Source organism: Hippopotamus amphibius, chromosome 13, assembly GCF_030028045.1.
Source record: "Hippopotamus amphibius kiboko isolate mHipAmp2 chromosome 13, mHipAmp2.hap2, whole genome shotgun sequence".
NCBI lineage: Eukaryota > Metazoa > Chordata > Mammalia > Artiodactyla > Hippopotamidae > Hippopotamus > Hippopotamus amphibius.
The window spans coordinates 38,244,580-38,257,510 of NC_080198.1; the positions used below are offsets into that span (position 1 = coordinate 38,244,580).

Below are 12,931 nucleotides of genomic sequence, written 5' to 3' on the forward strand. Positions count from 1 at the left end.
GAAAAGTTGGTATAATTCTGCTTTGTACTTAATATCAGACTTCAGATGAGGCTTAAGCCTCCTTGATTACTGAAACTTGAAAGAGCGGAGGGAAATAAGGTCACTGGGAAGATTCTGTGGACTGCCTTTACCAAGTAATATTTGTGTGAACGTTTTCTGGTTCTGTAAACTTAATTTGCAATGGTTCTTTGTATTTGTGCATGCTCATATTTACCTTCTTCCAGATTTGAAACAAAACAAAAGTTTTTTTTGTTTGTCTTTTTGCGTGATTCTCTATACTTTTAAAAAGATTGTTTTGATACAGTAGCTACAACCTTAGCACAATCTTCAAAATATAAGCAATCTGTATTTTACGTGAATGCAACTAATTGTTGAAGAAAATTAATTTGGGAAAGTGTAAATTTCAGTTGCCCTCTGCTATTCTGTAATGGAGGTGAAAAACTGAAATACGTGCCAGCGTGGTGGAGAACTGGTTAATGGTTGTTAATACAATCTCTCCTTTGACCCTTTTTGAGTAGAAAGGTGTATGTAATTGGATATTAGAGTCACATATTGTGAACTTTGTAATGTTAATGGGTCTATATTATGAGAGATGCTTCCTTAAGAAGGAAATTTCAATTGTGGTGCTCTTATCAGAGGGTAGCTTTCACACATTCTGTGCCATTGTGGTTAGTGATTGTGGGTCACCTGTGCTGGAGTGGCCTGCTCTGAGTATGAAGTGCTTGGCCTTGATGCTCCTCCTACTCTGTGTGTCATGGATATCATTGATTTAATCTTGAAGTCTCATAGAAGACCTCCTGATTTTCTGTCCTGAGGAAGATAACTGAGAGCCTCTGCAACAGAGAGAAGGGAGAACTGGGCAAGGGAGATGGTTAGAAGAGAGGTGAGAAAGGGACAAACAAGAGTTAAATGTAAAAAGACAGGAGGCCATCAGCAGCAGCATCACCTTGCACTCCCCTGACCTGTACTTGTGATTCTCTGTACTGTGTTGTGCTTGGGGTTTCCTGAGAAGTGGAGGCTTTCTTGAGAGTAGTGACCTAGGCATTTTATAGAGAATAAGGTGTATGTAGTATTCTTTATTTATGAAGAAGTATATTTACAGTATATTATCGGCATCATCATAAAAGATTTATTGCTGGGTCTATTCTGTTTGAAAGTACTTGAATATAATTTGTATACTATACTTAGCCTCCAACAGAAATATTGCCACTGTCAGTAAACTAATAGCGGTAGGGATCATGTTTTTCCTTTGGTCTCACTGTTGCCTTGGATATATATAGGGTGTCATTGCCCCCCCCCCCCCCCCAGATTAACCATTTACTAGGGAAAAGCATAACATTTTTATGGTTGTAAGTTATAGATCGTTACAGGAACAAAGAATGGAATCCTTCCTGTTCCACATTGAATTCCAAGTGCAACAAATATATACAAAGTACCTACATGTATCAGCCATTCAGAGAGGAGCAGGGCTCAGTCCTGTCTACTAGAGTTTTGAGCCAGGTGAAAGACATATGAGATGATTACCCACACGTCTTATATCAGTTAACAGAAGACAACATCTGGGCAGTGAAAGACTGATATTTCTAATCCGACGGCTCGAGGAAACAAATCACTTTTCTAGACATTGAAGATTGACTGAGAGTCTTTTTTTAGCAAAGAGATTTACTTGGTTTATGTTACTTTCATATTCTGTGTTTGCTTTTGTTCTGGAGGTGGTACTGGTCAAGAAAGAATAGTATGAAAGCAGCAGTGACAGGGCACTTAGCAGTTCATGGGTAGATTGCATGGTTGTCCCCCAGGTGATTGAGAGCTACTCTCCACCCCTTTAGATTAATTCTTAAGGTAAATACCATGATGAAAAACTTGCAGAATTTATTTTTGAATTTTAGAAGTGACCTAGTTATTTAAGGTACTATTCATCTTCCTCCCCTCACTTTTTAAATAGTATTAGTTAATACTTATGTGGCACTGTCTGTATGTCAGATAATAGTAAGTACTTTACATAATTTAATCCTCATGTCAACCCTGTGACGTCAATACTATTTTAATCCCTATTTTATAGACAAAACTAAAGTTAACTGACTTGTCCAGGACAACACAGCAAAGGAGAGTTTGAGCTGGATTTTAAACCCAGGAAGGCTGACTCCAAAATCCATGCTTTTAACCAATAAGCTTTGGAACAAAAGAACGTGAGCAGTACATAGCAAAACAGGAATTTTGGTGTTTCTGGTGGGAGATGAAGAACACATCCCTTGTTTATAGGGTCTTGCCACAGCTTGGTGGCATACATGTCCCTTCACTGTAAGACATAGTTGGCAGTGGAAATAGAACATGTCGGTAGGAATCCCAGCTCCTACCTTCCTAGGTAGTTCTCTCTGATGGTCACAGAGTGGTATCGCTTGTGACTTTTATTGTCCAGTGGTTGACTCTGCAGAGAAGGTGGGAGTGGCCTAGTGCTGGGTGGAGAGTATATTTTCAGCCCATTTCATCCAGTACTGTGACACGTGCTTTTCTTTTTTGTTTGCAGTGTAATGGTTTGACTTAAATGTTTGTGGAAATAATTTTCAGATGCCATTAAATGAAAAAAAGATTATTTAATAAAATTTATTTTGATTCCAGATGTATACAGTTGCCCTGAATATTCCACTCTGATGCAAGAGTGATTGCTCTGTGCATTTCAATATGTTAAAACAATGGCATAGTTTTGACTTCTGTCCACTTATTTTATTTCTAGGAACCCTAAGGACTCTGCAATATGAATAATTCTCTGGAGAACACCATCTCCTTTGAAGAGTACATCCGAGTGAAGGCGCGGTCTGTCCCGCAACACAGGATGAAGGAATTTCTGGACTCACTAGCCTCTAAGGGGCCAGAAGCCCTTCAGGAGTTCCAGCAGACGGCCACCACTACCATGGTGTACCAACAGGGTGGGAACTGCATTTACACAGACAGCACCGAAGTGGCCGGGTCTTTGCTTGAACTTGCCTGTCCAGTAACCACCAGTGTTCAGCCACAGACCCAGCAAGAACAGCAGATCCAGGTTCAACAGCCACAGCAGGTTCAGGTAAAAGGGAAATAAATGTTGCAGTCCTATTGAATAGACTTTTTATTTGCCATCAGGGTTTTGGTTAGTCGAGCATCACATCTACATACAAGTGTCAGAGGTTATTTTCACTAAGGGGAATATGCTGGTGTTTTTTTGTTTTTTGGGTTTTTTTGAAACATTTTATCTTACACAAGGGCTTTCATAGTTAACACAGACTAAAAATATTTGCAGCTACTGTAAACTGAAGAGGCTACAGATACTTGCCATTTGCTTTGGAGAATTGAACAGTGTAGAAATTAAGAGGTCTTCTGGGACTGGATTTGGGTGTGTCACTACTGTGTGACTGAAGCTTCCCTTCTGTCTGTGTCACCCTGAGCAGATCAAGAACATAGAAGGGCTAGTCTTAGTAATATCATTACTTCTTTAGTAATAACATTACTAAAAGTATGATATTTGGAACTTTTTTTTTTTAATGGAAAGGCCCTTATATTTTAGTGATCTTCATTTAGTTGTATGGTTCCATGACTCAGGTCACCTGTAGATTTCTAGGCCCTTCATTTGGTATTTATAAGCCTCAAGAAATAATGCTGGGCTTCCTAGGTGGTGCAGTGGTTGAGAGTCCGCCTGCCAATGCAGGGGACATAGGTTCGATCCCTGCTCCAGGAAGATCCCACATGCCGCAGAGCAGCTAAGCCTGTGTGCCACAACTATTGAGCCTGCGCTTTAGAGCCCGTGAGCCACAACTGTTGAGTCCATGTGCTGCTGCAACTACTGAAGCCCACACACCTGGAGCCTGCTCCGCAACAAGAGAAGCCGCGGCAATGAGGAGCCCATGTACCGCAACGAAGAGTAGACCCCACTCACTGCAACTAAAAAGAAAGCCCACGCACAGCAAAAAAGACCCAACACAGCCAATTAAATAAATAAATAAATAAATTTATAAAAAAATAAAAAAGAAATAATGCTAGTTGATAATAAGCTTACTGAAAGAGGAGAAACTTTACATTTGCTGAGAAGGTATAATTTTCCTCTTTAGGGGCTCCTTATGTGAAACTAAAAGTCTCCTCCAGTTACATATGCTGCTTTCTTGCTTTATTGTGGTTGCAATTCACTTTGCCCTCAATGACTTCCACCAAGAGAATAGGAAGGAAGTGGAATATGATGGAGAAGCAGGAGTGTGAAGAGGTGAATTTGGTGAGAGAAGATTTTGCCCCTTTAGCAATTTAGAAGGGTATATTGGAAGACTTTGGAGTTGCATTGCTGGGACAATATTTGTTGATATTTTCTTAATCTTTTTGGTTCTAGTTTTTTCATCTGTCTAATACTATATTTAGTGAGATTGAATGAGATAACAAGAAAGCATCTGGCCCACGGAGGGGTGCAGTTGTTTATTCTAGTCTTTATAAGGAAGGAAGGATATAGGAAAGGTAAAAAGAGAAGGCTGACTTTTTGGTTGAAGAAATTATTCTCTTATTTACAGCTTGGATCTCTTTTTTCATAAGATTAAAATAGTTTGGGATTTGAGTTTAAGGTATTTTTTGAGACTTTATGTTCGAGGTGGCTAATTGAGATCACCTATTAGCATCATCATTTTTCCCAAACCTCTTGTAAATTGAAGAAGAAATGTAATAATAAATCCGTGAGATAGGTTTAATATGGTGGACTGGTAAGAACACATATTTTCCCATCCTCAGTGACTGAAGATACTTAAAAACTTTTTTTCTAGCAGTGTTGGAAAAAAAATGCCATCAAAAAACCCACTAAATCTTAACCTTTAAAAATTGTGAATCACTATATTGTATACATTTAACTTATAAAATTGTACAGCAACTATACTTCAGTAAAAATAATAAATAGGGAATTTTTTTTTTTTAAAACCACTAAATTTGAGAAATTGCTGGAAGAGAGGAAACAAACAGAATCAAGTGATAGAGAAATTAATGTAAGAGAGAAACTTTTAGGAAAGGTGGAGTAGTTCTCAGGGTCCCCTAGTTGAGAAGTATAGAATACAAAGAGTAGAAGGCTCCCTTGGGGACCCATGGGACCCATAGGTTGGGAGTTGACCAAGGACTTTAAAACATATACATGCTTAAGTGTCTGCATACATTATGAGTAGATACCAGGTATAGCATGAAAGTGGCTCTGCTGATCAGTGAGGAAAGGATATATTCCATTAGCGGAGTAAGGCAGTCTACTCCTCTTTTGGAGATAAAGTCAGATACCTCTTATAATATAAATAAGGTCCAGATGGGTTAAAGAGTCAGATAAAAAGAAAACAATGAACTATGAAAAAGCAGTATGGAAAGTTTTCGTAGTTTTAGGTTGTGGAAAGCCTTCCTAAGGAAGGAAGTAAACTCTGAGATAGCTTTTTCCAACTTTTTTTACCCTGAAAGAATCTTTAAACTAATTTTCAGGTCTCAGGGATTCCCTCATAAAAATTACCATATTTACAGCTCCTGGAATGTTAGCTTGATCAGCAAGCAATAAAATAATTCAATAATAATTATCAGTGCTCTTTTGGTAAGAATCATATTTTTTTTCTACAGATCTACATTTTGGCCAGCTTGTTAGGCTACTTTTTATGTGTGGTTCCCTTTCCCACACAGGTTATCAATTTTAATTAAAGTTACTTGTGTTAGGTAGAGGAAACCTCATTTTTTTCCTTAACAAAAATTTCCTACTTGAGGGTTTTTTGCTTTATTCAAGTAGTCCTAAAAATCTTACCACAAGTTTATACTGTACAAGTTGTTGAGATATGGTTTTTGGTATATAATATGTGCAAGTGTAGGTTTTTTCTCCCTTATTTAAAATTAAAAATGACCTTTTAGGGAATTCCCTGGTAGTCCTGTTGTTATGATTCCACGCTTTCACTGCCAAGGGCCCAGGTTCAATCCCTAATCAGGGAACTAGGATCCCACAATCTGCCAGCACAGCCAGAAAAAAAGAAAAAAGACCTTTTAGCCAAGCATTCTTGGAACGAAGGATAGTTAAGCCTAGCTTACCTTTCTTGAGACTAACCTTTGTTTCTTTTTCATAAATTTTTAAAATTCTTAAGGCAGATATATTTTCATTAATAACTGGCTTAAGCCAAATGGAATTTAATTTTTCTAAAAGCTGGCTCTGTAGATTTTATTTATTTATTTTTAAAAGTTTTTTAAAAATTTTTGAAATTTATTTATTGGCTGTGTTGTGTCTTTGTTGCTGCACATGGGCTTTGTCCAGTTGCAGCAAGCAGGGGCTACTCTTCATTGCGGTGCGTGGCCTCCTCATTGCGCTGTCTTCTCTTGTTGTAGAGCATGGGCTCTAGGCATGTGGGCTTCAGTAGTTGCGGCACATGGGCTCAGTTGCTCATCAGCATGTGGAATCTTATTGGAGCAGAGATCGAACCCATGTCCCCTGCATTGGCAGGCAGATTCTTAACCACTGTGCCACCTAGGAAGTCCCTGTAGATTTAATTTAAATAAAGATTGTAAGTTGTTATTAATGTTACATGAATGTTGACAATGTTAATAAATCTAAAGCTATCAAAATCAGGGAATTCCCTGGAAGTCCAGTGGTTAGGACTCCGCAATTCCATTGCCAGGGACCTGGGTTTAATCCCTTTTCGGGATCCTGCAAGCTGCACAGTGTGGCCAAAAAAAAAAAGAACCCTAAGTGTCTTACATACAGTAAAAATTTGTTTTTTTTTAAAAATCATAAGCCAGATAATATCAATAAATATATGGCTAAAGATACTTTATGTAAGACTTTGAAAAAACATTTTCTTTCCAAGAGACAACAGGCTCAAACATGGACCTAGCAGTTACGAAATTATCTTATCCACATTGTTTCTTGATCTCTTTTATAGGTCTGTATATTCTGTTTTTAAAGGTATAATTTTTGAAACAGAAAATAGCACATGAGGCATAGGGAGGTTAACTCATCTCTGATAGCTAGCATTTGCACCCAAGCTGTTTTAACTTGAGCCTATGCTCTTAACTAGTGCTTCTAATACACAAGGAACTTACAAAATAGAAAAAAAGAATCTAGTGAAAAAATGAACAAAGGATATAAATAAATAGTGCATGGGGAAAGAAATACAGATTGTGCTAGTAAGCATATCAAAAGATGCCTCATGCTTCTGGTGATTATGGAAGTGTAAGTTTTTTAAATGAAATATATTTTATTTATTAAATAGGAAGACATTTATAAAGATTTCACCCAGGGCAGCAAGTTTATGAGAGGATAAATAGTGTGATTTTCTGAAGGTGAATTTGGCAGTACTTGTCAAATGTTTAAGTATGCATACCTTTGGCCTTGCATTTGTGTTCACAGATAAATCTGTGTATAAGGATATTCACTGCTGCATTGCTTATAGTAGTAACAATGGAAACAAGTCACTCTTTCAGTAAGGGAAACAGTAAATAATGATAGAAATGTAGTATATTATCCTGTGCAGCCAGAAGAATGAGGTAGATCTATGTATATTCAGAAGAATGAGGTAGATCTATGTATATTGATAGAGTAGGATGTTTAACAGATTGTAGAGTGTCAAAACTACTTTAGTATCACTGGCTTTTAACATATGTGGAGTGTAGTGGTCTTTAAATAGTAGAAATAAAGCCCAAAACAGTAATTGGGCAGGGGAGTGGGGTACTAAGGAGGAATGCTTGAATTTTTTTTATTCAACATGAACTACTTTTGTGATTAAAAAAAAAAGTGTTGCTTGAGAATATTTTGCTTTGAACTTGTATAGGATAGTGATTCTTAACCTTTTCTTCCCTGTCCCAGACATCTCCATATGTCTTTGTTTATGTATAAAGCCCTTTGCTAGATGCTTAGTACAGCATTAAACAAGACAGAAAGCTCCCTAACCTTGTGGAGCATACATTATATCTTGGAGGGATGATGCATAAGATTTTTGTTTGTTTGTTTTTTAGGAAGGGTTAGCTATACTTTTTTTTATATGTATAAGTTTATTTTATTTATTTATTGGCTGTGTTGGGTCTTCGTTGCTGCACACGGGCCCTCTCTAGTTACAGCTAGCAGGGGCTACTCTTGGCTGTGGTGCATGGGCTCCTCACCACCCTGGCTTCTCCTTTTGGGCTCTAGGTGCTCAGGCTTCAGTAGTTGCGGCACATGGGCTCAACAGCTGTGGCTCTCGGGCTTTAGAACGCAGGCTCAGTAGTTGTGGCACACAGGCTCAGCTGCTCTGTGGCATGTGGGATCTTCCTGGAGCAGGGATCGAACCCATGTCCCCTGCATTGGCAGGCAGATTCTCAACCACTGCGCCACCTAGGAAGCCCAGATGCATAAGATTTTTAAGAATATTGTTATATAGTGATAAATGCAAAGGAGAAAAACAAAGCAGATGGGGGTGGCCAGGGTAAGCCTTAATATGCTGGTGACATTTGAGTTAAGACCAAAGAGACTTGGTGAATGAGCCATGTGGTTATCTGAGGAAAGAGCATTCCAAAGCAGAAAACCTTAAGGTGGGAGCCTGCTTATTTGAAAAACGGCAAAATGACTGTGTAACTAGAGTCCACTGAGTGAAAGGATGAGACTAGAGGGTTGACGTGTACACTGAGATATGGAGCTGAACAGAGCTGCCTTCTCAATTCAAATGTTAAGAGGCTCTTTGCCCCATAGTATTGTGTCTCAACCTAACCCTTTTGATAAGAATGTAAAATTATGCCTATGTTAATGTTATTTGAAATTTCAAAACAATTTATTACCTTGAGGCCGGAGGCAGTTTTCTAGGTTGCTTTTAAAAAAAATTGTGGTAAAATTAGATTTCTTTATTAAAATCATCTGTCACCATCCCAGAGAGTTTGTTCTACTCTCAAGAATTTCTCATCTTTCCAGCCTAGAAGCAGCCACATAGCTTGTTAGATTTGACAAAATAATTATATCAGTATAATACTGTTGTATTGGTGAATTGATGGGAAATGAGACAAAGGTCTGTGTCAAAGATTAATTATAGTAGCTGTCTGAATTAATTAGAGTTGCTGTCTCACTGTGTCCATTTACTCTCTGCTACTACCACACTCACACTTTTGGCCCCCAAATGTGTGGGGTCTTTTTTGCCACAATGACCAATTCTTCACACCAGCTGGCTGGCCTATAATTTAGTTCAGTTCTGACACTTTCTGCTTGGAGTAAGCATCAGATCCCCACAAGTTAAGGGATCAGTTTCACAAGACTGCCCCCCCCCCCCCCACTTCAGACACTAGTTGCAAGTCCCAGGTTATCTCACCTGTACTTCTGACTAACTGGCTATAAATTACGGTTCTCACTACCCTTCCTTGGGTTTGATGATTTGCTAGAACAGCTCACAGAACTCAGAGAAACACATTTACCAGTTTATTATATAATTAAAGAAATGATAAAGGATACTGATGAACAACCAGATAAAGACATACATAGGGCGAGGCTCTGAAGGGTCATGAACACAGGAGCTTCTGTCCTCATGGAGTTGGGGTGTACCACCCTCCTGGCACGTGGATGTTTTCACCAACCCGTGAGCTCTCCCTGAACCCCATACTTTTGGGATTATAAAAATCCCAAAAGGAGGCTACATCATATAGGTATGATTGGTTAGTAACTCAATTTTTCTTTTCTTTTTTTGGATTTTCTTCCCCTTTCTGATATTTCGTTGTTAAAGAAATGCAGCTGATTTCCTTTTTTTTTAAATAATTAATTTTTTTATTGGCTGTGTTGGGTCTTCATTGCTGAGTTTGAGCTTCCTCTAGTTGTGGCTAGCAGGGCTACTCTTCGTTGTGGTGTGCAGGCTTCTCATTACAGTGGCTTCTCTTGTTGCAGATCACGGTCCCTAGAGCACAGGCTCAGTAGTTGTGGCACGGGCTTAGTTGCTCCTCAGCATGTGAGATCTTCCCAGACCAGGGCTCGGACCTGTGTCCCCTGCATTGGCAGGTGGATTCTTAACCACTGCACCACCAGGGAAGTCCCAGTAACTCAATTTTTCTAGCCCCTTTTTCCTCTCAAGAGAATGAGGGCGTCAAGGAAGGGAGGGAATATGGGGATATGTGTATAAAAACAGTTGATTGAACCTGGTGTACCCCCCAAAAAAAAAAATTAAAAAAAAATAAATAAATAAAAAATAAAAAAAATAAAAAAAAAAGAGAATGGAGGTGGGGTGGGGTTGAAAGTACCAAGTTTCCAATCATGGCTTGGTCTTTGAGGTGACCAGCCCTCATCCAGGAGCCCACCAGTAGTTGCCTCATTAGAACATAATATGCTCCTAGCATTTATATTATCACTTAGGAAATTAGAGAGGTTTTAGGAGCTCTGATCAGGAATCAGAGAAAAGACCCCAAAATTATATTTCTTATTATATCAAAGTAGAATATGTTTATTTAAGATAGGGAGGCACTTTCTTAAGGCAAAAGGAAGAGCTCTCATGTAAATACCTTCACAATTTGTACAATACCAGGCAAGGCCTAAGTTTCCTGTTGATAGGTCTGCCTGAGCTAGGTGAAGGTGGTTCATTTGGAACTTCACTTTCAAGAGCCCTCTTGAGTTGGGTACTTCCTAAAGCATCCACATGGAGTTAAATGTGTATGCCAGAGAGAAGATCCTCTGATGGTGAATTCTAGGAGTCTGGTTTCACTTAGCACCCATAGAAATGCTTGTTTCTTCTCTGTACTTCTACAGGGCAGGAACTGAGGCTTCACACAAGGCTGGTTGGTCAGTCTGGTCCTGCTAATTAAGTGAAGGATGCATTGGGGGAGGAGATTTCTCAGCACTTTATTCTTTTGTTGCTAGAAGTGAAGATCTCAAGGCTTCAGTGGATCAAAGTACAACTCTTCCTCATCTGTCATCCCAACCTCTGTCCCTCTTCCTCTTTTTCTTTTTGCTGTTGCAAAAGCACATTCCCTCTGTGCTGGGGCAGTCAGTCCCTAACCTCTCACCACAGTGTAGAATTGCTGAGAGTGAGGAAGGAGGTAATCAAAGCCCTTAGGCAAACATGAGTTCGATCTGCCTCTGATTCTTTAAATATGTGGTCATAGGCAAGTAACTTAACCACTTTGAGTCTATTTCCTTATCTACATCATGGAAATAAAAGAATTTATGTTGTAGTTACTTTGAGGATTACATAACATGCTAAGTCCTAAGTATACTGCCTGGCATGTAGTAAGCCCTCAATAAATAATAGCTACTGTTGTTTTCTTCTTCCTCTCCTTCCCATTAGTGCCATTCCTACCTAGGGCCCCAGTGGCTTTTCAGACATTTGAAAAGTATCGAGACAAATATGTATAAAAACTGTTCCTACTCTGTTAGCAGTTTGCCATTTTTGCCTTTTTTTTTAAAGACATATAATGTTACAGATGCAAATCAGATCTTTAGTACTCCTTTGCACATCCTCCTCTTCCAAGGAAAATACTGTTTTAGTTTTCAACTTGTTATGGTATCTTCTGTATCCATCTGAGTTTTGGTTTTTACTTACAAATATCAGGCAACAGCCCCCTACTTCCCCTAGTTTACTCAGGAAAAGAATTGACTAAAGGTTAGTAGTTAGCTTAGGGAATTTATGGGAGGGCCAGAGAATGGGTCTTGGAGGCTGCACAGACAGGAACAGGACTCAGATCACATTGCTAGCCGTCCTTGGCAAAGACCTTAAGCCACACCCCAGGCACAGGTTTTTGTCCTACCATAGTCTCTCATTGGAATTTATGCCATCCTGTTCCATTTCTGCCACAATCCTCCACTCTCACCAGAAAATGGTGGTTGTGGTTCCTGCTGCCTCATGTTGCTCCCTTCTGAGTCCAGATTTCATGCAGTGTGTCTAATTTGGGATGCCTTGGTCACACGCCTGCACTCTAGCTGCAGGAGAGGTTGGGAGAGTGATTCCAGCTTCTGCCTTGGGGAGGCAGACGTCATAATGTGGTATATTCAGCAAACATGGATTTGCAGCCAAAAACAGGACTAAAATCAGCTACTCTCTCACTGGCACTTTGTGGGCTGATTGGGATCCTGATCATCACTTCAGATTGTTTATTGCTGCCTTTTCTGGCCCTTCTTATCCAGTCTTTTTTTTAATTTAATTTAATTTTATTAAAATATAGCTGATTTACAATGTTGTGTTAGTTTCTGCTGTACAGCAGAGTGACTCAGTTATACATATATATATTCTTCTTCATATTCTTTTCCGTTATGGTTTATCACAGGATATTGAATATAGTTCCCTGTGCTATACAGTAGGACCTTATTTATCCATCCTACATGTAATAGTTTGCATCTGCTAATCCTAAACTCCGAATACTTCTTTCTCCCAACCTTCCTCCCCCTTGGCAACCTATGTCTGTGAGTCTATTTCCATTTTGTAGATAAGTTTCATTTGTGTCATATTTTAGATTCCACATGTAAGTGATATATATGATACTTGTCTTTCTCTTTCTGACTTACTTCGCTTAGTATGATAATCTCTAGGTCCATCCATGTTGCTGCAAATGGCGTTATTTCATTGTTTTTAATGGCTGAGTAGTATTCCATTGTGTATATACATCACATCTTCTTTACCCATTTATCTGTCAGTGGACATGTCAGGTCATTTACCCATGTTTAAATCTCTTCCCTCACCATGTGTACATTCATTTGTATAATAAGGGTTTGGCAAATGCTTGATGTTTGGATAAAGATTTTACCACTTTCAGAAGAGCATTTTTTCAACAGTAAAATTCTACCAAGGTTTTGTTGACTAGTTGTTAAAAGGCACAAGTGTGTTTGGATCCCAGGTGCTGTGATTCCTTACTTAATGGGGTCTTCTGGCACACTGAGCACTATCCTCAGTAGTCCCTCCTTAGGGAGACTCAGAATATGAAATAGAATGTAAGCCACATATGTTATTCTAGTAGCCTCTTTTATAAAAAGAGGGAAAGAATGAGG

General features: G+C 38.9%; 1 protein-coding gene across 8 annotated transcripts in view; it reads left to right on the top strand.

Annotated features, from left to right (window-relative positions):
- Positions 1-12,931, top strand: part of QRICH1 (glutamine rich 1) — a 46,019-nt gene that overhangs the window by 7,069 nt on the left and 26,019 nt on the right. For all 8 annotated transcript variants that reach the window (XM_057705212.1, XM_057705208.1, XM_057705206.1 and 5 more), the window contains one exon: positions 2,735-3,064. In XM_057705212.1, the coding sequence (XP_057561195.1) occupies positions 2,756-3,064 (309 nt within the window). In that variant the 5' untranslated portion in view covers positions 2,735-2,755. The remainder of the gene's footprint in view (positions 1-2,734; positions 3,065-12,931) is intronic.